We start from the raw sequence: 26,446 nt of genomic DNA on the forward strand, positions 1-26,446 counted from the left end.
AGGCGAGTCAAAAGAAGATCGTGTCCTTCCGCGCTATGTGCCTTTGGTAAATACAAGGAAGAACTTATTCACATGTTCATTGAAGATTCCCGGCTTTCTCCTTCTAAATTATACTATAGAAAGCGCTCTGTTTATAATGATTACGATAAAAAGTATGCTTGTAATAGGGACATAATCCGTTACAGCCAAAGCATAAGCCCCTAAAGTGTTGCCCTCGGTAACGCATCTCCAATCCTGCCTTGTCAATCACGGTAGGTCCCGCCCATTCAGCATTGACGTCTCACGTGAATCACTCTCCTCCTGCCTCCACACACGCTTAGTCACTCAGAAGGGCGGTGGGAGAAACGTGCACCACTCGAACCACGCCTGCTCAACTCTCGTTGGCGAAATTCAGGTTATACTGACCAATGAGAATGCGCGTAGGCGTATCCGGAGAGGCAGATCTCTGGCTAACTATTCACTGCAACATTCTTTGACAGTTCGACCGAAGAAGCAGATGTGTTGCCAGGGTCTGAAGTGGTGGGTGGGATGTTGTTTTGTGATTGGCTGCTGTTTGTGGCGAGGAAGCTTCTGATTGGCTGCTGAGCGGCGGAGTAGGTATGTGCGAAGGAGGAGGGAGGGTAATGGCGGACTTGGGTAGTGGGGGTTTCTGTTTCAGGTTAATGCTGTATTGCTGTTAGTATATAGGTCAGTATGTGGTATGTATTTAGTGTGACTTTACTCAGATTTAAGAGTCGTTATTGATAATACTGACAAATTAGGTGCAAAGTTAATAGATGATTTTTAAAATGCCCCACAAAATTTGGCATAAGGGGTAGTGAGGTGCTTTAGCCTGCTTACTCGAGGGTACCCGCAATCTGGTTATTAGGGATAACCTAATAAAGGCATTTATTGAGTTGGTGTGGAGGAGAAGAGCGAGAGCCTTAGCTCCAGGAAATGGAGGAAGCAGCTGGGAGATACAGTGCTAGAGAGACACGGCATACACTAAGGGAGATCAGAGAGACCAAGTAGAAAATCAGGGGCACTTGCTAATGAACAAGTCGAATCACCACCCAAACATCTACTAAATAGCATATTAAAAAATCGCAGAAAAAAAACCACAGTAACAAATTCATTTTAGAGTACGTTTTCTTTATATACTTATAACATGGTAAATACCATAGAACTCCCTTTCTTAATCTTTCATCCCAAGATTGCTGTTGCAGCTGCACCACAACTTCCAGCATGCTTTTGCCATCGATTGTATGTAACACAGAGTTATGGGAGCTGTACTCCAGTCATATGTCGAGATAAGGTTAAGAAACAGGGCTGTAGAAAATTAAGTCATTCTAAAGATACTCAATTTCAGATAAGGCAACTGATGACCTAAAGAATGGTATAACTAGTGGCCCAGATGCCTTAGTGCTAAAGTGGGTCTTGCCAACATCCTTATGCTTAAAACAGCCTCTTACCCCATTCACTCACAAATTGCTTATTTAAGATCCCTCAGCCAATTTATGCAATTTGAGGTGTAAAATGCAGTTGTCTGGAATACCATTGAAGACTGAAATGCAGTTAAATATATGAACTTCTTGTATGAACATCACTAGCCCCACAGGAGCGCTTGTGCGATATGTAAAATTCCCTGGGCCTTTAATAGTGCACTTAAAAACGTGGACATACAGTCCAAACAAGTACAAATTGTTGTACTTGAAAAACAGTTGTGTCATATAGTAATGAATTATTTTGGGCTCAGCTAATTGGTTAACAGACTTTTCTTCCAAATATGCCTTTTTGCTTTAGTGATAACATCAGCCATATATTTATTTAAAAAAAACATGCATCTGACATCTGATTCAGTACAGGTTCTCCTATACTTCACTTGATACTAGTGTCCCTTTATCCCTGTTTAATTAATCATAGGTATTATGGCTATGGTTTACCCACAGCATGCATTTTTTTTTTATCCCAGGGGTGCCAAGACTTTACCTTTTTAGTCAAGTTATTGCATCAGGTTTTGTTACCTTAAGGCAGTGGTCCCCAACCAGTAGCTCGCGAGCAACATGTTGCTCACCAACCCCTTGGATGTTGCTTCCAGCAGTATCCAAGCAGGAGCTTATTTTTGAATTCCTGGTTTGGAAGCAAGTTTTGTTGCATAAATAAACAGGTGTACTGCCAAGCAGAGCCTCCTATAGGCTACCAGTCCATTTAGGGGCTACCAAACAGCCAATCACAGCCCTTATTTGACATCCTCATGGACCTTTTCATGCTTGTGTTGCTCTCCAACTCTTTTTTACATTTAAATGTGTCTCACAAGTTAAAAAGGTTGGGGACTCCTGCCTTAAGGTCTATGCACTTCAGAAAAAAAATACCATTGTTTAAAAATCTAAATAATGGGGAGTAACTAAGTTTTGAGACTTTGAGACAGAATTTCCATTAGAAAGAATTTAGAAATCCTGCAATCTGACCCCCCCATGTCTCTTGTGGGGTGTTTGGACTGTTCACAGGGCCAGAATATCAGGACCTGACTCTTAATACTGTTTCAAAAATTCTCAGCGTAACTTAGTGGAGTTGTTTGTAGACGATATTTAATTATTCCTCTTTTTTATTTTTTTTACTAGATCCATGTTGGCCAAAGGAATTAAACGAAAATATTCGGAGGTGGATGGAGGGATGGGGAGCAACCCTGATCCTGTGTTAGAACGGGAGTGTTGTTCAATCCCCGCCATCCAGTCTCACTGCTTAATGAACATATCTCTGGTGAAACTTCACCGTAGTCTTCGCCATGTAGAGCCTGATCTGAGGCATTTTGTGCTGGTGGCTAACACATTACGCCGTCTTCAGGGCAACTTGCAGGTGGAACAATGTGCTCCAGATATGTGGAAAACATCTGAGGAGTGCACAAGGAGTGCTTTGGTGGTCCCTGAGAGCAAGAAGCCAGCCCTTGAAAACACAGAAGATCCACTTTCCAGCATGGATGCCTCTTTATATTCTTCCATTTCCACCATACTTGAGGACTTAAATAACTTTGAGGGTCTGAGCAGCTCACCTCTTCCACAGATAGAAGATGATCAGCTGTGTGCCCCTAAAGCCAACCCAGTTTCAGGGAGTGCTGAGGACATGGTGAAACTGGCATCATCGTCTAGCTTGCTAAGTTCCTCACCATACCTTTTGGGGGAAAACCTGGGGGACAATCTAGAGGACATATTTGAAGACATTGATACCTCTATGTATGACAGTGACCCTTGGGCGAGTAGTAATCTTTTAAACTTTAAAACATTTTCAAATGTGGATGATATTGAAGATAAGAATGGTGAAAGCACTGTTCTAGCACTTAGTGAATGGGACTATCTAATGGATGTGTTTGGTGAGAGCCAAGAACTGCTGGCAACCTCTGCTGTTTCTTTAAGGACTCAATGAAGTATCTTGCAACAAGACACTACTACTGTAAATAATGTGCACACTGGACATTAATTTATTTTCTAATTAACTAATCTCACGGTCTCAATGTTATATATTTATAGCCAGTAAAATGCAACTTTCAGGGAAGTGAAATGTTAATATATTTTTCATGGAGAAAAATTTCCTAAAAGATTGCGGTTTATTATCAAAAGAAAAATTTGTATTTTCTTTAGGCACAAGGCCAGTGCAATTCAGTATATAAAAGTGTAATGTTATTAGAAACAATTCATACTTAAACATACACTATAGCCATTAAGCAGTAAATAAACTTCTTTCCCCCTGCACTGGATGGCAGTGCTTCAGTTTCCTTCAGGTTTTTTTGGGGTGCTAGAGTAAAGGCCAAAATAAATCCTGAACAGCTCTTTCCCTGTTCCTGTGATGCCTTGACAAATCATTTGTGCCATTTTCCCAGCCTACAATTATCTGTTCCTTCAGAAGTATTATGAAGGAGCTAGCGACATGCAAGTTTGTATCATTGATCCATAGTGTCATTTTAAAAATAACTATTTTAGAAAATGTGAGCTTCATCTTTACCTTTGTACATAAAATATGTAAGTAAGCCATTTGAGATCAAACTAATATCCTGTAAATAAGATATACAACAACCTTCTATGCTTTCTAAAGTTAATATCAGTAAAATAGTTCTAAAGATGTCACCAAGTTTTTTCATTTTGATTTTTCTATTCAGATTCAAGCATTGACTAGGAAAACTGAGTGTAGTTGTAAATATACATTTCGTGGATGTATGCACTTCAAAAGTAAAAAAAATATAGCTCACCTCAGTGTCAACCCAAACAGTGAGAACGCCCTAACAGATGTCATATGGGCACTGGCATCATTGGTACATCATACCCATATGTTTGGGTATGATGTATGATGCAATGTTGTGGTTTCATGGAAACTGTATTGAAATGCAAGGTTATCAAGTCATAACAATTACAGCAGTTCTAATGGAACCTGTGAGATTTGTGAAAGAAACATTTATACTGCATTTCTTGAAGATATAGCAATACTGAGATTTAGATCATACCTTACCTAAAAGGGGTTTTATTGCCGGAATTAATACATTTTTCAGAATTATTGTGTATTTTCAGCTTCTCCATGTTTTTAAACCACTGTGTAATAACCTTTTGTTTTTATTTGAAGTAATTTAATTGAGGAATTCCTGACAACCAAATCTGTAGTTACACAAACATGCCCTTAAAGCTTTATTTCTCCTGTACAGCTGGCAAACAGATGTTTTCTGCACACAAGGCCAGTGCCTTAACCTTGTTTAACCTTATTTATGCAAATATGTATTCTCTGTATAAATGTTTTCTGAACTAAATGGTAACTACAATTAAATTCTTTCCTGAAAGGTAACAGGGCTCAGGGTCTTTTAAGATATTTAAAGGGCTGTTTATTACAGTCAATATTTAAACCTTAAAGCTTCAAAATTAGCAGATTGTATTTATTGCCATTTTGTGGCCATGTATTGATTTTCTAACTAATATTAATTTGTGGATTGGATTCATATTTATGCTTTGTGAATATTTATTATCAAAATAAAAAGGTTTTCATAGCTGTAGTTTTTGGTGTTTTTGCTTGCCAAGGAGAGAACAAAAAGGGGAAAACCCTTATTATATCAAGCAGTTCTGGAATGTAAGTAATATTTGATACATATGAAACATGTATGATATGGAGTATGGTACGTTTCTATATGATCTGACATCACTATCAGACTGGTAATTCTGGCACAACTAATGCAAAAGGTACAGTTTTAGGGTACTCATTATTCTATAAGATCTGGGGTTATTATAATCATTGGATTGAAGCTACTTATCTAAAAATGTCTGGAGGCACAAATGCTGTTTGTCTATTTACATTTTAAATTATACTCATATCTTATGGAATCAGCTCTGACAAAATACGGGGAGAAACTTTGTTAATAAATGCCTAGAATATATGGGAAGTGAAACCTGTATACTGGGTGCCTGGAATGCCAGGGGCAGAGGTCTGTCCTGGGCAGAAAGTTAAACTGGGCACTGAGTGGCCTAACCATAGATATAAGACCCTGTGGCTTTGAAAGAAACTGTATTATAATATGGTTGTTTGTTTTTCTCTGTTGCCTGTGTGACAAGCTGGGGAGGGGCAAGGCAGGACAAGATTTTTTTTACTATGGAGCCCAGGGGCTTACATTTACACCCATCATATATGGAATGGGTACTCTTGTTGTACTACGAATGTCTACACCACAGCTTAACCTCTAAGAAGTGGAGTAAATACAGAGGAGGTAGACCCTGTGGTTGCACGGGAGCCAGGTGTGCAGGGGGCCCAGTAGGCATAATTAATGAGCAATTTCAAAATATCTTGGTTGAATAGATCAATTTACCAATGCGTTGGGGTCCTAAACTGAATTGGCTGTGGGGCCCGGTATCATCTAGTTACGGTTACGCCACTGGTTCTAAGTCATGGGGCAGTCTGTGCAGAAATTATGTCTGTGCGTAGAAAACACAGCCATCAATTGCTGCTATTTTGTGGGAAGACAATCTTATTCTAAGGTCTTTAAAGGCTGCTGACCTGTGAGCTGACAGTTAGAGGAGAGGAAAAGAGCAAGAGAATGTCAGAGAGCTGCCTGCTTCCTGCTGTTGCTTTTCAAACATGTAGGAGAGAGTCCTCCCCCACCCTACACTCAGGATGTCACTGCATGCCTTTTATGGGTTCAGAGAGCTCAGGGAGAGGCGTGGTGCTGGCTTGTTCTCCCTAACACAGGCTGGAGACACACAGACGTGCTTCGAATTCTTCATAGGACACTTTTTTTTTTTTTAAAATATCCTCTCATGGCCCCTGATGTCATTCTTCCCTCTTCCATCGCTAGAGAAATATCAGAACTGAGCTATGACTACAAGAGAAAAAGAATTTTGTGTTTTTGCATGAATAGCTACTTTTATTATTTAATTCTATTTGTTTGTGCATGTGGTGTTTGGTAGGGGTGAGTTAGAATTTATGACAATTGGCATGGTTTTAATGGACTATTTCACTGCATTGATGTTTCTAACACAAATATCATCTATGCCCTCACACTGCTTTTTTTAATTGCCTGCCAATGTTTGTCATGGGATGCCAAAAACTAGAATTTTGCAATATGCTGTGATAACACTTATACAAAGTTAATATTAGCAGGTACCCTTCTTCTGATACTTTGAACACAGTAAGTGACTCTTGGTCACAACACAATGGGAGTTACTGTATGTAATAACGTGCAACGTTTGCTACAGGTCTGCTCATATACAGCATCTGGTAGTGTTTGCTGGTCACCTGTTTAAAACCAAACAGCTTAATGCTTACTGCACCCAGGCAAACTCTATGCATATTACTTCACTCCAGCTGACCCTCACAGCAACAGGTTATAGGGCTTACTTACATAGTTACATAGTTAGTTACATAGTTGAAAAAAGACAAAGTCCATCAAGTTCAACCCCTCCAAATGAAATCCCAGCATCCATACACACACCCCTCCCTACTTTTAATTAAATTCTATATACCCATATCTATACTAACTATAGAGCTTAGTATCACAATAGCCTTTGATATAATGTCTGTCCAAAAAATCATCCAAGCCATTCTTAAAGGCATTAACTGAATCAGCCATCACAACATCACCGGCAGTGCATTCCACAACCTCACTGTCCTGACTGTGAAGAACCCCCTACGTTGCTTCAAATGAAAGGTCTTTTCTTCTAGTCTAAAGGGGTGGCCTCTGGTACGGTGATCCACTTTATGGGTAAAAAGGTCCCCTGCTATTTGTCTGTAATGTCCTCTAATGTACTTGTAAAGTGTAATCATGTCCCCTCACAAGCGCCTTTTTTCCAGAGAAAACAACCCCAACCTTCACAGTCTCCCCTCATAATTTAAGTCTTCCCTTCCTCTAACCAATTTAGTTGCACGTCTCTGCACTCTCTCCAGCTCATTTATATCCCTCTTAAGGACTGGAGTCCAAAACTGCACTGCATACTCCAGATGAGTCCTTACCAGGAACCTATAAAGAGGCATAATTATGTTTTCATTCCTTGAGTTAATGCCCTTTTTTATGCAAGACAGAACTTTATTTGCTTTAGTAGCCATAGAATTACACTGCCCAGAATTAGACAACGTGTTATCTACAAAGACCCCTAGATCCTTCTCATTTAAGGAAACTCCCAACTCACTGCCATTTAGTGTATAACTTGCATTTATATTATTTTTGCCAAAGTGCATAACCTTGCATTTATCAACATTGAACCTCATTTTCCAGTTTGCTGCCCAGTTTTCCAATTTAGACAAATCACTCTGCAAAGTGGCAGCATCCTGCATGGAACCTACAGTTCTGCACAATTTAGTATCATCTGCAAAAATAGAAACAGTACTTTCAATGCCCACCCCCAGATCATTAATAAACAAGTTGAAAAGCAAAGAACCTAGTACAGAGCCCTGCGGTACTCCACTAACAACACTGGTCCAATTAGAAAATGTTCCATTTACCACCACTCTTTGTAGTCTATCTTTTAGTCAGTTCTCTATCCAGGTACAAATACTATGTTCCAGAAAATAGAAAAGTGGGAAACTTCAAGAAACAGAATGAATGAATGTCAAACATTTGCACAATAACTGTGCCAAAAGTTGCATAGCCACAGCTGTTTTTTTCACAAACATATTAGCAAAATGCTTATCTATTTGATAATTACTTCCAAGTTGGGCTGCTGCAGCTTCCTCTTCCTGGCCCTTTTCAATTAGGTCAAAACCTGCTGCAAGAATTATCTACCTCACCTGTCAGCCCTCTCTGCTGCACCTTTCTGCAAAACACTGATCCTATATACATTCTTGCATTATATTTCAGTTCATACCCATAAAGGCCCCCTTCAACGACGCTGCACCTTCCATCACAAGCCACTATATCCTCTTTTACAGAAAACGTTTAATCTTTGAATCTAATTCCTCTCTACTCACATTTGGGTCTGTTTCATCAATGTCCTTAAATGTTCCACATTCCTTGTAACCTGCTCACATTCATGTTTACAGTGCTTTACTAGAGCAGCACCCTGCCTATGGAATTTATAACCACACAAAATTCAGACATTCCACTACCACGCAGAGATTCAAACACCCACCTCTTCAGCAAAATCTATCATCTTAGTATCTCCTCGATGGATAATGAGAGTAAATTGTTCCCCTATTGAAGTTGTAGTCTAATAGAGCAACTGAGGGAAAATATTTTAAATAAGGGCAGGGCTATACGGCCGATTCTGCCGCGATCTGATCAGCAGCGTCTGCATCCGACAGTCGTGTTGCATCGCATCAACGCTGCAACATGATCCGACAATTGAATTACTTACCTTCTTCCTGTCGCATCCGACGTTACGCCTGCGTTTTTGTGCAGTGCGTCGGATTCGGTCGGAATCGGCCGTGTAGTCCTGCCCTAATACATGCTACTAGCAAGAGCTATGCCTCCTGCACTAGGAGGGAGCTCCCATTGCAGGTGGCCATGTTTGGTCACACGCATGCACATAATGAGTGAGTCCATCAGCTTGTTCATTATGCACAGGCGTGTGACTTAACATTGGGTGAAGAGTTTGACCAATCATACGTGACAGAACACTCCTCATTATGTACATGTGTTGTGTCATAACATGGCTGACGCACTGGGAGCTCCCTCATGGCACAGGCGGGGTAGCAGTCATGAGGGGCATTTTCTGGCCAACGTAGAATCGTTTCCCCCTATTGGCTCTATTAACCCACACCTCCAGTGGGGAAACCATTTTGCTATGATAAATGCACTGTAAGCCTATAATTCTCTAGTTCTACCTTTTCCAATCTTGCTGATCCTAACTTTGTGAAATCAGCTGTGAGGGCTAATGGCCATCAGGACATTTTTTAAAGGTATAACAGGACTGGGGTAGTCCTGCCATTTTCTATTATTCAAAAGCTTGAGGTGTTCATGATCTATGTTTGAGTTAATTTTTAAATGACAGACACCCAATCAAATCCATATAGGTATGAATTATACTAGTGTGCTTTTTGTTGAATAAATGCTGGAACCGGTCCTGTCCTGAATCACTCGCCTGGGTGTGTTCTTAATTTATCCACCTCATTCCTTTTGAATGCTGAACCTTGATAAACCAGATGCTCACATATCTACTGTTAAGGAATAATTTGGAACTCAGGTCACTTACGGCTGGGTGAAATTATTCTGCCTACTCAAGCAAGTTCTAAACCGATATCTTGGATCCAAAAGCTGTCAAAAGGCAGGCTTCCATCAAGTTTAATGTTTCATAGACAGATTATAAAGATAATTTCTAACTGGACCATTTTATAGTTGGATCAATATCTGCAGAGTACCACAGAGGTCAGTGGTGGTGCGGCATGAATATGACACCTGCAGCTTACACAGAGAAATTGGGCAAGGCGCATCCTTCTTTGTGCTGTGTCAACGCTGCATTGTTTCAAACCCCCCATGTGAGAACTCCTGTTCCAGCTAATTGCATAGTTGGCTTCTAGCTCCCTTTACAATACCTTTAGCTCCTTGTAGCTGCTTATGTTTTCCTCTATTAGAGCAGAACATATATTTTTCAGGTTTGCTAGGTGAAAAGATAGTCTTTTGTATTTTAAGACAGCCAACTAGGGATGCAACGATTCCTGGATTCAGTTTGGCCAAATCCAAGCCTTTTTTTCTGTGTTGGTCCAATTTCTTACTCATTACCTTAAATATCACGTGATTTTTGGGAAGATGCTCTTTTGTTTGCATGCTGCAATTTTTTGGGGGGTGGCGCAGATTTTTCTAATTTGCATGCCTGCCCCACCCCTTCCATGATGTCAGAGATGGGTGAGTTAGGCTTGGGTCTATAAATGGAGGTGCCTGCTGGGTTAGGGTTGGGGGCATTTTGGGAGCCAATGGGTTAGGGTCAGATGCAGATCAAATTTTTGTAAACCCGCACATCACTAGTTCAAACCAACATCCAAGATTTCATGTATCCCTAATGAAAACTGAATCAGGAGCTACACATGCCTGCGTTGATTGATCTATTAGATATAAAGTGATGACGCCTATTATACCCTTTTAATTTCCCCTGGTAAATCCACCAGAGGTGCAGAGTATATTAAAATAACAGATTGACCAGATGGAGAGACTGGATGCTGAAAAGTTTTACTTTTGTATTAAAAACACTACACCAGCTTATTTTTTAAAAATTGCCAATGGTAGTACATACGGTATATTTGGTCCTATTTAAATCTTGGCAAAACAGCCATTCCCAGTCCATCACTTACCTTATTACACATAAGCTGCTCTTCATGTGTCATAAAATAGAAGATGCTATGATTGTGTTTTGACTCTGGCTCTGACTCCCAGCAGTTAAAAATACTAATCAAACCTCCAAGTGTATTGGAAATGTCATTAAAAAAGATGGGATTTACACAAATGGAAATATAAAGAGCACAGAATGGCATATTTTATGGCATATTTATAAAATATGCAGCACCAAACCCATTTCCAAATGTACCAGCTGTTTTCTCATTGCACCCACAACCTTATTTAAAGATTTAAAGGGGTGTTAACTTTTAGTATGTTATAGAATGGCCAATTCTAAGCAACTTTTTAATTGGCCTTCATTATTTATTTTTCATAGTTTTTGAATTATTTGCCTTCTTTTTCTGACTCTTTCCAGCTTTCAAATGGGGGTCACTGACCCCATCTAAAAAACAAATACTCTGTAAGGCTACAAATGTATTGTTATTGCTACATTTTATTACTCATCTTTCTATTCAGGCCTCTCCTATTCCAGTCTCTTATTCATATTAATGCATGGTTGCTAGGGTAGTTTGTGCCATAGCAGCCAGAAACTGGAGAACTGCTGAATAAAAAGCTAAATAACTCAAAAACCACAAATAATAAAATTAATGGGCACTTGTGGTCTCCCTTAAATCCGTGAAGAATTTCCACAGTGTCTAAACTGGCTGAGATGTATTATAAATTGACTATTCCTAATATACGTGTAGGGATTTTATGAAATAGGCAAACCTGCCTAGACTTCACCCTACAGGAACTTACTATATACAATAAAACCTGCAGAACAGACCCATAATCATGTCACCATACACGTATGTACATATGGTTCTTACTTTATCTCTTTTTGTGTTGTTTCATGCCCTCTACGCCACATCTTTTATTTTTTTCTTACTTTCTCTTTCTTATATGTACTCACTCTTTTACTCATCCGTTTGCTGTTTTCTCTAATGGGTAGGGCCCTCATGTTTCAGTCCATATTTATATGTAATCTGTATGTCTGGTGTGTACCTTGTATCATTCAGTGCTGCAGAATAAGTTGTCAGATATTAAAAAAGTTAAAATAAATAATAATAAAAAAATGCCTCTTTTTCTTTTGTTCTACCCTTCTGTTTAAAGGAGCTGTTTAATCACCTTCCAGACACCTTTTCCTCAGTTCATTTGTTTTTAAATTGTTCACCAGAAAAATAATTTTTCAATTGCTTCCAATTTTTCTTTTTAAAGTTTTTTTCATTTGCTTCCATTTTTTCTTTTTTACGTTTTTTAACAGTGCTTTCCTATATCAATTCTAACAACTGCCTTTAATAAAACTCAGTGATTGTGCTCATGGCAGATCTTTTTATCCCTCTTTCTATTTTGTACATGTTGGGAGGCATAGCCATGTTGTTAAAATTCCACCTCTAGCCAACCAAACGCTTGGTGCATGAACATCACACGTGAAAACTTCCTTTCAGGTGTGTATGTTCATATGCTCCAAACGGAGATAAGATTTTGTGTTCTTTGGAATCAAGAGTTAAACCCATCTAAACTTATGTAAGAATGGAGAGGTTTTCAGTACACACCAGTTATCAACCACTAAAATTTATTGTAGAAAATATAAGCATCTGTGACAAAAGGTTCCTGGGCTCTGCACAAACCAGGCCACTTTGTATCCTAACTAATGGCTAGGAGCCATTAAACTAGCACGCTGGGGTTAAAGTTGTAGTCCACCGTCAACCTTGCTTTTCCTTTGGGCTGTGTCCAGTGCTGGAACAAAGACTGCAAGTGATGAGATGGGCTGAACCCACTTACATGGACTGACACAGAGGCAACCTGGAGAAAGGAAGGGAGCAAGTGCAAAAAATTAAGAAAGCAAAAAGGTTTAAGGCAGGTAGTGAGTAGGTAGTGGTTGTAAACAGAGTGAAAAGAGAACAAAGTTGATTATTGGGGGATTCTGTGAGTTGTATCGCCATAGCAGCTAAATAGGGAGAACTTGGTTACCTGTTGCTGTAGATCTATTCATGTATAAATCACAATAAGAAATATTTAAACAGAGAGGCAAACTGACACACATAACAGGTGGTGCAAAAGAGTTAGGAATTGTCTGAACTGCAGGGAAGTATTGCCTGTAAGTGGATTGGATCTTAAGCATTTTGGCCACTAGGGGAAGCCACTAGTCTATTACAAAATCAATGCACTAAAACAGGCATGTCATTTAGGCCCCTAGCTATTTTTTTCTCAGTTAAATGTAGGCAGCTCTGTTTAATTTGTTTAAAGAGATTTATATAATTTAGCATTACAGCTAATAATTCTTTAGCACTACATTTACCTCTTCATTTGTTTGTGATTGCGGTTCACATGAAGGGAATACTGTACACCTAACATTCAAACGAGACATTAAACATTTATATTCAGGGGCAGAGTTATCAGAGATTGAAGTCAGGAATCAAGCAACTCATTGTTTTCTCCATTTATTAACATTTTCCTTTATTTATTTATTTATTTATTTATTTAACAGCTTTGCAAACAGGGATTGCTCTAGTCTGAAAAACAAACAGTTAAATCTGACATACTACGTATTTTTGGTAACCATTAGTACCACTTGGTAACAATTATAGCTAGTGACAAATCAGCCATATTGTCTATCATTGTAGGTCAGAATATTAGCCTCTTTCTTTAGTGTAGTGCTTTGTCTCAGGTATCGATGTGGTCTCCCTCAGTGATTTTTACCCTCTTTATTTTTCGCATCCATGTAATGCACTAGAGGAGTGCTGTACTGCGGCCCCCTTTATGTGGCCCTCCATTAAAGTCTGGCTACTACTTTGATTGTTTACCTTTGTGTAAATTTCAATAGGTATTACAACTGGGATTATATTGTCCTCAGATTCAGTCTGTAGAAATTCTGCATTGTTCACATTTGCATTGTGTTCCTGTACATAAGACAGTACATATTGATCTTAAATTGGTCCTGATAGGTTTCCCTGTCTCCTCCACTGCTCTGACTGTGCCTGCTCTACCCTACCTGTATGTGCCATACTGTACTTGCCCTACTCTGCCTGAGTGTGCCATACTCTTTCTGCTCTAGGCTGCCTGTATGGCATATTCTGCCAGTCCTATGCGGCTTGTGGGCCATACTCTGCCTGCCCTATGCTGCCTGTGTACCATACTCTACTCTACTATGCATACTTCCATACTCTACCTACATGTGCCTGTGGGAGGTGAACCTGCTGGGGGTTCGTTAATATTTGAAAGTGCATAAACATAAAAGATATCGCTCGAGTTTAATGCCTTAACTTACACTGTATATTAAAATACATTACATACTAAAGGACATTAAAATTTCTTGTTAACAGTTTTCCAATTCTGGCCATCAGTTTGATGAGTTAAGTTCAATATTAGATAAGAGTTAGGTCTTTTTAATTGTATTCCCTAATAGCATAATCTTTAAATTTTTACAGGTGCATTACATACAGGACAACTAAAAAATGAGTATTTCTGGGACTAGATTACAACTTTTTTTGGACCATGGAGCTGAAAAATCTATTGGTTTCATATTAAATTCCCTCACAAGTTGTTTGTGTTAGTGTTGTAAATTATTTGTAATGCAATTTGCAATTTGGTATCTGTATTTTAATGAATTTTATGCTTGGGAATCGGAAGCAGCTGAGTAACAATGTGATCTGATCTTCTGTGTGACGTCAAAGCAATTACTTCCCCAACACTCTTACCTTCATTAGCTTCAGATCTGGTTCCTGTCTGACAACTGTGCTCACTTTCTGGGACTGTATTTTTTCACTGGGGACTGGAGAGGTGACAATCGACTTGACCTTGTGAGTGTTTGTCTGTAAAAAGTAAAATGTAATATATCTACCACATTTTGTCAATGTTTCAAGACAAAAAAAAGCTAATTTATACAATAACATAATTTGGGCACACCATATGTTTGATGTTTAAAATTATGTCATATACAGTTTATGGAGCCATAAAAATACTGTGTAGAGCCACATCTGACCTGCAGTCTAGATATATATGATATAACTTGTTGAGCCATGAGACATTTACAAGTGGGCTGTTACCAATCCAATCAAAACAAAAATTTCCCAAAAGTGGCTACTAATAAAAAAAATTGCATTCAGTTTTATTTTGTAGGCAATCATTTTTACACTGGAATTCTGTGGGGGAATGCTGCAGTTTAGATATAAAAATAGTCTTTGACCTTTTCACATTGTACTTGTGTTACATGCACCTTTTTATTCATTTGTGATTCATTTGTGGCTCGTGTTGAATAAAGGACAATGTTTCATTTTTGTTCATTTTGTGGGAGCATGCAATGTATGCATATCAAAGGACTAGCCTTCGGTAGCATCAGAGGGTTTTGGGAAGAGATGATTTCATATTAACAACTAGTATTGTCATACTTGAGGTATAGACAGGAGAAATGTACGCACTAAAGCTACCAGTCTCATGTTCTGTTTGTTAGTCAATAGATATTGCTGTAGAAGGAATATATAGTATATACGGTATCTTACCAAGCAACGTGCTGATTGCACCTCCACATTTTTAGGCTTAATATGAAGCATGGAAAGATAGGAACTTTGAAGTTTGGATCCTTCCCATTTGTAATATTGATCACACTGTCTTCCCCTACTACATGCTGTATCCCAGAGTTGTTCCACTGATCTGAGGGGAAATGTAACAGAAACAGTTGAAAAGTTTTATAAGCTTGTTTTCATCAGTGATGATTTTAAGTACAGTGGAAAACAAAGTTTAATAATTATTTGTTTATTTAAAGAGTATTGACTTTTTAATTTTGACTTTTTTTCCATGATTTTACATGTGTGTATAGCATTAGATTAGGCATGATTAGTGGACTTTTTCTAGGACACTTCTAACTGCTTTTAAAGGTACATTAATAAACTAGAAATAGTAACATCTCGAATTACAGTAGGATCATCTTTCATAGAATCCATTTTAAACAAATTATTTCTTTCTTAATGATTTCCTTTTTTCTCTGTAAAAATAAAATGGTACCTTGTACTTGATGGTAACTAAGCTGTGTAAATCCATACTTTAGGCAAAACTATCCTACTGGGCCTTAACATCCAAAAACCCTTATCTGGATACCCCCAGGCCCCAAACATTCTGGATAATAGATCCCATACCTGTATGTGTAATTATTGATATTACAGGGCCACTTTTAGTATGTGTACCTGTATGTATATTTTACACTGGATTTGAATTTATTTATTTTTGTAAGTCATGTATCACAGAAACTGGATGCATCTATCTTCCCACCAAATATACCAAAGAATAATTTTCCTTTTAGCGCAGCACACAAGTTTACACTAACAAGAATAAATGTCAACAGGAAGAGTATATGATGCATATAGAAAATGCATATTCAGGACTGTTTTTGGATTCTGGCAAATGTCAAGAGAGGCTGCTATAAGATGGCATATTTATTGGGTCTGTTGGGACCTCTGGGTACTTGAAATGCTAGGGCCTGTTTTGAATCTCAGTCCAAATAGTATACCTGTTTTGTGTATGGCTTTTCCCACTGGTAGGTAGTTCCAAAGGTGTAGGTTTTTCTTCTACCACTGGGTGTGCAAATGGTGGGAAACAATTTTCAAAAATTCTTTGCAGGCTGCTCTGAAACAAAAGACAAATGAGATATATAGTAAAATATCTCTCAATGTTGAACACAAAATAGTGAAGAATACAGGCACACGGGTTGTAGCTCTTTTAAACATAGATTTTTTTTAATGTTATGTTTTGTTTTATGTTATGTTATGCTATGAGACATACAAAGTACCTATTGCCCACACATCTGAATGTACTGGGAATGATATATCATAATGAGGGCTTCTGCCCACCCCCTTGCCTTGGCAGTGTATCTTTATTTACCATGTAAGTTCCCAAGGACTGCCACCCTAAATCTGAAACCTTTAGGTGCCTACATGGCACCTTACAAGAATTCAGCTTAGCCTATAAACAGTGGCACATTCTGAGATTAGATCTAGCCCTTAAAATACATAAGCCACAAACTACATGTAGATGGCCATTTATTTTGCAATGTATCTAATAAATCACCAAAGCAACCAATCAACAGGTAGTGTGCTAAAAACATTAGAAAATTGCTCATATTGTATAATGAGTTCTCTTGTGACACCTCAATCAGTTCTTCCATTTAATGGGACTTTTTAGCATTGCAATAGCTCTCACCAATCATTTGGCTTAGCCATTTCCCTGCTCACCTTTTAGTACCCTATTTGAAAGCTCAAAAATCATAAAAATGTAATCCTTATTTTAACAGACTCATACGGTTAAAGGGGAACAATCATGACAATATTTGATTAAAAAGTCACACATATTGTTGCATTATATGTAAATCCAAACTAATTGCTATTAAAATGCCCATAGTTATTGGAAAGCATCATCCTAAATATACATTGAAGGGGCAAGATTTGGGTGATGGGTCAGATATGATTAAGGCATAAACACAGAAGGCCAAAAACACAGATCCACTTATTTGGCTGCTTGCCGGAATATCTCATGAAAGCCAACGTCCCTTTTTACAATAGCACTGCTAATAATAGTAATAGTGGCTGTCAATAAGGCAAACATAAAACCAAGCAGATTGTCCACTTTAAGTTTGCTTATTTCCCTCTTTACTCTACATTGCCTAGACAATCCAACTTCTCAGGGACTTGAGTCTTGGTAATACAGTACTGTAGAATATTAACTGGAAGTGTATGAAAAAACACTGACCTATTTATCAATATGCAGGCAGTTTGAGAGGGTCAGATGTATCAAGTGATGAGGCAGGGGAAGGGGAAAAGGCTTTGGCAACAGCTGATCGAACTACAGTGAAAGGTGGAATATATATATATATATATATATATATATATATATATATATATATATATGGCAGAAGGAATGTATTACCATAAAGGAAGTACTACCTCATTGCAATAGGTAGGTAGAACATCACAGGTTTTCTAATCTAGTGTGTAGTGGCAATGTTACATAGGGCTGACGCTTTTGTCTGTTGTGTCTTCATTAAACAAATTTATATAGTATGGCTGTGGATTAAAGCATTGCATAACATACACAAACATTGAGGAAATTATTCTCTTGAATATAGGTATGTTATTCCCGACTTACTTTATCTGTGGAATGTTTTGTTGATCTTTCACATGGCCTTGTGTTGTCTTCACACCACCATCGTTCATTTTGTTTAGGCATCTGTGTTAATTCAGTAACCAATTCTGACTCCTTTGTGTTTACATCTATAAATGTGGTCCACCTATCTTTAAACACAACAATATAATAATTTATAATACACTTTTAAAACCAGTGCTGAATTATATTATTATATATTATGAGACTGATGAAAAAATGTAACTATATATTCAGAATGTTTCAGCCTAAGAAAGACTTATGTGTATTTATTACACATATGTACTATATGTATGTCATTATTATATCAAATTATTGTTCAGTGCCAATTTTTAAATAAGTTCACAGTCCTTGTCTGGCTAGCACTTGTATCCCTTCAAGCCCAATTCACAATACAAAGAAACTAAATAGTGTATGTTTTTGTTACGGGGCTACTGTCCCTCATCTTGCTACATTTATATGTGACTGCTTCAGAAGAACTCTTATATCAAAAGGCGAGCTGTGCTTCAAGATAAAATTTGTTATGTGCAAGATTTGAAAGCTAACGTTTGTGAGTACCACCACCTAAAAAGTTTATATAAGAAAAGTAAAACTTTTGGGTACAACAGTGATCTACTCTTCTTAACTGGATGGGGGGGCACACCTGCGATGTACCGGTATATATTAATTTTATTGAACACAATAAGGGGTGCTATATAACAAGCTATATTACACTACATGTTTTCGTTGTTTGTTTTCCTGAGCCTTTGGCGCTGCCTCTTATTTTATGTATTATTATATGAAAGTTCACGCTACAATGGAAAAAGGCTATAACTATGATTATATATATATATATAAGTATGATTAATATACTTCATTAGAGATGAACTCATCATTTTGCGTGTTTGAAAACCACATAGTGGTTCATTGCAGGTGAAAAAATTATCACAGATATACAACTAGTGTTTTGTATCATGCACCTGCCACTTTATTAAGCAGTGAGTTACAGCTGAAGGTGCTGCTTAGGCCAAATGTTTACAGAAATAAGTTATACATACAGACAAAGGAAGTGTCGAAAAAAATGAAGAGACAGAAAAGTGAAAGAATCATTACGCCGGCCTTTTTGGTATCATGTTGGGTGTAGTGGCATTTAGACAAAGCTGAATATGTTTTCATGCAACAGATGTTCTTTAACAATGTAACTATTTAAATGGATTTTATTTTTTTCTAATAGTTCATAATTCAGTGTGAAAATGCATACTTTAACACTTACGGTCTATTAATATGCTGTGTGTTTGCTAACAGCTTATACTGAAGGCAGATCAGCTTTTCTACACAGAAGTTTATACACCAGCAGAGAATACAACCCTGCATTCTTACTTTACAGAGTATATATAAGGCCCTATAACAGTAATGATCTATGGATCACTCAGGAATTCCCCATCTTGGATATTTGAGTGTCACTGCACATACACAGTGAGTTCTGGGCTGCTGTTGTAATGTTACATCTGTCATAAAAAGCTGTTGCTACAGGGCTGATTATTTGTCAAATGTGATGGTCCCTTTTCTGCATGTACAGTGAATTAAAGGGGACACATCACCCAAAAAAATATTCATAATCCTATTTTATCACATTAGTCAAGTAAGATGAACTTTAATTACACTATATAAATTATTTGAATCTTGTTTCTTTCAGTCTGGGAATTCATAATATTAGCAAGCAGGCAGGAGCCATTTTGTGGACACTGTTATTAAGGCAAGCCTTGCATCATTTTTTGTTTTTGTTTTTGCACCAGAATGGGGGACTCGATGTCCATCCCCATGCCCAGGCTACACAATTAAATGGTGAAGAGAACGGGGGAATATGTGTGGAGCAGTGACATCTAGGAAGTGCTGAATGGAAAGTGAAAATTGTCATTCTGAGGGAATGATGGACAAAATGGTCAAAATTGTCAACTATTTCAAATTTAGCAGATATCTAAAAAAAATAGCATGCAATAGTGACCTTTAGACTTTGCCAGGAGAAGGGCAGTTTGGTAGGGCAGTGTATTGGGTGGAAACCAAACTACCCAGGTGCAGTCTTCTTTCATCTAAATGTACTTCTACATAATTTTACTCATTGGTTCCATCCAACCTCTTCTTGCAAATTACCGAGTGCATCTATTGACATAGGGGATCCCTTAAAGGCAACAGTAGCTCCCGGGCTCCCAAAGCAGCCAATATCAATTTACGCCACAATGTGCACCAAAAGAATCGGGAGCAGGTGTCAAGTGGTTGAAATGGCAACATCCAAACACTGAAGATTGTCAGCAGAATTGCAGTTCATGAACAACTGTACTCATTTTAAAGTATCCAACGCAACTACATCAGGCACAAAGCCACCTCACAGACGCAATTATGCTGGAATTTTAGGGATAAATGCTGTATTGTGGGTAAAAAACACAGTGGCACACTTGAAATTGCAATGTGCACATTGCGTTTGTGTTTTTTTAATGAACCCTACAGTCTTTTAAGCAAGTTTATACAGTCTTTTAAGCAAGTTTATACAATCTTTTATTGTTTCCTTTATGGCCCAGAATATGAACTTCATAAGGTCATTAGGGTTCATATAATATTTCTGTTTCTATTAAGTTATTCTATGAAGTGTAATACATGGTTACAAAAGCTAAACTCTTTTGTGTCATGATGTCATAAGTTTTGGCAATCTGCAACAAAATTATGTCTTTGTATGATTTTTTTAGACGCAAGTGCGCTGCATCTAATGACGCAGGCTGCAATGGAAACCATGGAGCTACTGCTACCTTTAAAGAATGGAGCTGATTCGTACAACAACTGTACCTTTTTTCCCACAGCCGCAAATGTGCTTGATGTCATAATAGACCCTTATGCAATGTATCTTTATATTATGTGTAAATATATACAGCATGAAAACACAAAATACTTCAATAAGTTGTACAGTAAATCTGTTATTTGGCAAAGAAATTGTTAACCACTCAAAGCAACCTCGATTGCAACTCAAATACAGACTAAGTGAAAAAAAAATATATACAGTATAATTCTATGTATATGTGACTGTATTTTTGGGAACACTGCTATGATTGTTTAAGTGTGTAACTGTGTTAGTACAATAAGTATTTCTGTAGTCCCACAATGTCCATAGGCAGGATGGCCATGTTTCTGTTCAATCCCTATTTTTATGCAAAGCAGTGATACACAGAGCAGCTTTGTAGAATGCAGAAATCTAAATATAGCTGATAGCAGTCTTGGGATTTAGAGATTGAAGCGGTACAGTCAGTAATTTGTGAAGTCAACAGCAGCTTATTAAAAATTGGTGTGAAACTGGCCTAGATGTAGTATTAAACTATCCTCAACATAGACTTATGCTAGAATGGTCTGTATATCCATATTTTACACATCAATATTGACAATTTTATTACTGCATCTGCATAACATTTAAAAAATGTGAATGTGGAATTTTTGAAATAAAAAACTGACAGTACATGTATGGTCTTGAAGCCTTAATTATAAATATGTTTGTTTGCTCTTACCTTCACAACATCCATGTAGCCCACTCTTGCACCAACACGTCTCTATTTCTATCCCTCTGCCCCATGTCCCCTGATATTCGCCCCATTGTTCTGAGGACTCATCCTCTTTATTCTCCTTGGTTTGTATCTCCTCCGCTTCCCCCGTATCCCCTGACAGGGACACCTCCATATCAGTGACAGTCTCCATATCTACTCTGGATTCCAGAGAAGGTGTCTGAGCCTGCGTGGAAAATTTGTTGTTGCTTTTGGAGGGGACTCATTCGTCCAAGTTTAGCTTATATCTATAGCAGTAAGCATTAGAGCTCAAACTGCATTCAGCGCGTTTCCCCTACCATTCTTTGTGCTACCCCCCATGCCTCTGTTAGAGGCTCTTGCTGCTCTGAGATCTTTCTCTTTCTCTCTCTGAGGATAAAAGATGTTTTCTTCTGTTCTTCTACAACCAGCACTGCCACCTAGCAACTGAGAAAATTAACATCATTATCTCCAAAGCAGCAGGAAATACATCATTCAGCGTTACGATAAATGTGCTTGTGTATGTAAGTATAACTAACCCTCCCATTAGCTCCTTAAATTCATATACTCTAAATTAATTTGCTTAAAGGTAAAAACAGGAGCAGGGTTTGTTTGTACATAAAACGTCCCTCTTTAATACTATTAAGATTTAATTAGGTATTTTCTTATGTGTGAAGATGCAATGTGCCTTTTGAGAACTGAATAAGAAATCCATTTTCAGGTGTTTAAAGAGCGTTTCTGTGATTTGAGATCCAAAAATCAAAGGAAGATTCTTAATTAAAGCCGGTGATGACAAAAAAGGCATTCAACAATTGGTGTACACAAAATATTTCCGTTTATGTCAGCTATTGCTTGTTTGCATCTGCCCTTACAGAAGGCTTGTAAAATCAATAGGGCTCTCAGATAGCCCTGGCTTTAACCCTGTGCTAGGTGAAGGGCATATATGCTTATAGTGTCAAACACCGAACCTGGTAGATGCCTCCACTGATGTATTTACACATTGTGGATGCTTTGCTTTAAAGGTAACAGGGCATGGGAAGATTTGTAGCATTTTGTTGCTTCAGAGATTTAGCTCTCTAAGTGAGCGGGCAAATCATTACATTCATTCATTCTGTATATTAGCTTGTAGAAAATACACAGTGATCTATATATGTGTGAGGAAGTATAACTGAAGAAGTGGAAAAAGAGAAAATACCTGGGGCTGGAGTGTTTTTTGAAGAAGAGAAGAACCAGTCTGGGGTGATAGATAAATTACTGAAATCACTTAGGTTTAGCTAATAACTTGGTAACCCCACCAGAGGTTTTTCCTTTACTTATAATTGAATTCACTAGGGTGCCTTATTTTTTTTAAACCTATTTTTTTTTTTAAACCTCCAGTGAATTATGGTTTCATTGTCCTTTAGATCCTTTCATCACTGGTTTTGGTAGGGAATGTGCATGCATTTATAGAAATTTTTGCCTGATTTTTGGGAAACTTACCTTGTTTTGATTATGCATTTATAGAATACTCTAACCTTGATAGCCATCAAGGTCAGTTTCCTAATTACTGACCTACCATCTTTCATCTTATAATGCAAACTACATATTTGTTTATGTCTTGATTTTTTTTCCTTGTACAGGTATTGGACCAGTTATCCAGAAACCCGTTATCCGGAAAGTTCTGAATTAAGGAAACGCCTTCTACCATATTTATTATTTTATCCAAATAATGAAAATGTTTAAAAATTATTTCCTTTTTCTCTGTAGTAATAAAACAATAACGTGTACTTGATCCTAACTAAGATATAATTAATCCTTATTGGAAGCAGAACCAGTCTATTGGGTTTATTTCATGTTTACATGATTTAATGTATAGAAATGTCTATCATCTGGAAAATCCCAGGTCCGGAGCATTCTGGCCAACAGGTCCCATACCTGTACTGTATCTAGCACTCTATATTAGCTTCCTAATCATGAAGGAGAAGACACTAATTATGTGACACCATTCCATCGGGACGGGCACAGACAAAGATATTGACATACAAACCTCACCATCTGCAACATTGAAACAACACTGGGATATATTCAGAAGTGAAACACTCAGAATCTGTCCAGGAAATATACAGTGAAGCAGGTCCAGATTGGCAATATGTGTGTTCTGGCAAGTGCTAGAGGGGCTGCTGTAAGATGCCATTAAGAGTCACTATTTAGTGGGCCTGTGCCTCTTTGTACTTGAAATGCCAGGGCCTATTTTGAATCCCAGTCCAGACCTGCTGTGAAAGACTTGGTCTAATGTACATGGGCTTCAAATTATGCAGAAAAACTCCAGACTCACTAATTCCTGCCTGAAATTTATTCTGGTCTTGCTAAAATTTCAGTAGGGTTTAGCCCAGGTCTAGGAATAAGACTAGTGATGGCCGAATTTATTCGCCAGGCGCGAAATTCGTGGCAAATCAGCCCGTTTCGCCGCCATCTAATAAAATCTTGAATTTGCCGCAAAAATTCGCCAGCGATGAAAGATTTTTGCCGCCATCGTCCAAGTTTTTCCGATGCCAGCAAAGGTTCCGGCGATGGCACGGATTTTGAAGACGGTGAATTGACGCAGGCGTCAAAATCACCATTTTGCAAATTTTTCGGCAGTTTCACGAATTTTGCGGGAAATTTATGAAATTAGCCCATCACTTATTAAGTCTTGGCCTATCCACATGACAATATCTATGCTTCATCCATTTGATAACAATTGAACTTTTATGATCAGTGTATTGCTGCATATATCACTTCTCAATGGTTTCAGCTTACACGTTAATGTCCTCTCTAGAATATCTGCATTACTGTAATGCAAAATATATTTTCCTTGTAAACACTACTGGCTAAGTTATAAGGGTAGTGCGCTTCTATTGGCTACACTATATGAATATGATGATGTCATTCAAAGAAGTCAGTCGTTCATTGGGATGGCCCTGGAGCAATCATTTGAGGCAGAAGTGCCCATACTTTACTAATGTGAGATCTACTATTAGTGATGTTGTTCCATTATGATCTACATCCATAAAAGCATTGTTAGCATTCTGTTCAATGGAAAATATTACTTAAATAGTGATTTATGGGAAAATGTTTATTGCTATATTTAACAAACACCTTTTTCCTTTGTAACCTTAACATAGTAAATACAGTATCTGAATGAAAAGCATGAAACAGGAGTGTGATATAGACAAGCTGTTTGTTGACAGTGTCTTGAGATCTAATCATCATCAGCAAAAGGTCTACTTGTAGATCCCGCTCTACCTTTTGGGCACCCCTGATTTGAGTTGTTACATCTGGCAATGGAACAAGAATGTCGTGTGAGACCACTCAGTAACCACACACAGACTCATTTAATCATTTGTAGTTGTGCTCAGTATCCATGGTACTAGAGCAGTGAGCAAGAGTTGTGCCTGTGTATGCATATGCAGAGCTGTAGCACATAAGCAACTGCATGTTCTACATCAGAAAATTTGACTCTGAGGCAGCAGACCCCATCTGAAGGGTCATCTGAAGGGTCTAGGGATAAAACGAAATTTTTAGCCTCCAATACCTTCTCACAGGAGGACCCTCATACATACCCGCTATCCAGGGCAGACCCCTCAGGTACATTTCTTTGTCAGGTACTACTTCTGTGGGAACTGGAGCATTCTCCTCAGTTAGGCTTCTTGCTTTAAGACCATTATGGTCCATTTTCTTCCCTGTACTACTGACTCTAATGTTTTAACTGGTGCTGCACTTTTCTTACTATCCCCTCTCAGCTTCCCATGCTCATTAATGTAATTGTTTCTTGCTGCTATAACAAAAATGTATGTTCTGGTCTGAGTTCTGTCTGTTCTGAATGTGATACGTGAGGCTCCTTCCTTGCTTCCTCTGAGGTGTCTTGCCAGCTCTTTGCTTACTTCTTACAGGAACCCCTTCCTATGCCAGAACTTTCTATGGTGATTTTCCTGCTTGTGTGTTCCATCTAATGGCCACTACCAGTAATCACACCTTTTAGTTTTAATTTCTACTACCATCTCCTGGTGAACATTGTACATTACAGCACAGCAACATTTTAACCCTTTTTTCACTCTTACAAGTAGTGCACAGTAGTCTGCAAAAAAGGTGTTCCTCTGGCTTCTCTGGTCCCTTCTCACACTTCAAAAACATAGCTTAACTGACTTTTGATTAAATTAACTCTAGTCTGTATGAATATGTAAGGGAAACTTAGATTGTAAGCTTCACTAATGCACGGATTGAATAATGAACAATGCTGTAAAAGGACTTCATAACTGTCAATTGGACTAGTTCCTTGATCAACTTGTACTATAAGCTATCTTTCATAACCCTGTATTCCCTAACTTGCTAAAAAGCCATCCAACCCCTTCTTAAAGCTACCTAATGTAACAGCCAGCACAACCGACTCAGGGAGGGAATGCTACATCTTCACAGCTCTCACTGTAAAAAAAATCCCTTCTGAAAATTTCGACAGAATCTCCTTTCTTCTAATAGCAATGGGTGACCTTATGTCAGCTGCAAAGACATAATGGTAAATAAAGCATTAGAGAGATTATTGTATGATCCCCTTATATATTTATACATGGTTATCATATCCCCTTAAGTGCCTCTTCTCCAGTGTGAACAACACCAACTTGGCCAGTCTTTTCTCATAGCTAAGATTTTCCATACCTTTTACAAAGCTTAGTTGCCCTTTTCTGCACCCTCTCTAATTCAATAATGTCCTGTTTGAGCACTGGATTCTAGTTGGGTCCTTACCAGCTCTCTGTACAGTGGAAGAAAAACCACCTCCTCCTGTGACTTCATCCCCCTTTTAATACAGCTCAAGACCTTCTTTGCCCTTGCAGCTGCTGACTGGCATTGCTTGCTACAGCCATGTTTATTTTCTACAAGGACTCCAAGGTCATTTTCCATTATGGATTTGCCTAGTGAAGTCCTTATTATCTACAATGAATCCAAGGTCATTTTCCATTATGGATTTGCCCAGTGCAGTCCTATTAAGTGTATAAGT

The 26,446-nt window shown here is 38.1% G+C and overlaps 2 protein-coding genes across 3 annotated transcripts; one reads left to right on the forward strand and one right to left on the reverse strand.

Moving 5' to 3' along the window:
* The first annotated feature begins 500 nt into the window (after positions 1-500).
* sertad1.L (SERTA domain containing 1 L homeolog) lies at positions 501-5,002 on the forward strand. The gene is given in 2 exon segments (NM_001092636.1): positions 501-597; positions 2,601-5,002. A coding segment is annotated over 1 exon segment (747 nt). The 5' UTR covers positions 501-597; positions 2,601-2,652; the 3' UTR covers positions 3,400-5,002.
* A 7,301-nt stretch (positions 5,003-12,303) lies between these two features.
* Positions 12,304-25,118, reverse strand: LOC108698616. 2 transcript variants are annotated; one of them, XM_018230234.2, is made up of 7 exons: positions 25,017-25,118; positions 21,424-21,882; positions 17,882-18,027; positions 16,251-16,366; positions 15,247-15,397; positions 14,446-14,559; positions 12,304-12,550 (listed from the first exon to the last, which is right to left on the reverse strand). In XM_018230234.2, exons 2-7 carry the CDS (start codon positions 21,608-21,610, stop codon positions 12,413-12,415), a joined length of 852 nt encoding a protein of 283 aa, XP_018085723.1. In that variant the 5' UTR covers positions 21,611-21,882; positions 25,017-25,118; the 3' UTR covers positions 12,304-12,412. The 2 variants fall into 2 exon arrangements, with proteins under 2 accessions (XP_018085723.1, XP_018085724.1); XM_018230235.2 differs by lacking the exon at positions 25,017-25,118 and having other exon boundaries at positions 21,424-21,966.
* Positions 25,119-26,446: the final 1,328 nt, after the last annotated feature.

This window comes from Xenopus laevis, chromosome 8L, assembly GCF_017654675.1.
Source record: "Xenopus laevis strain J_2021 chromosome 8L, Xenopus_laevis_v10.1, whole genome shotgun sequence".
Taxonomy (NCBI): domain Eukaryota; kingdom Metazoa; phylum Chordata; class Amphibia; order Anura; family Pipidae; genus Xenopus; species Xenopus laevis.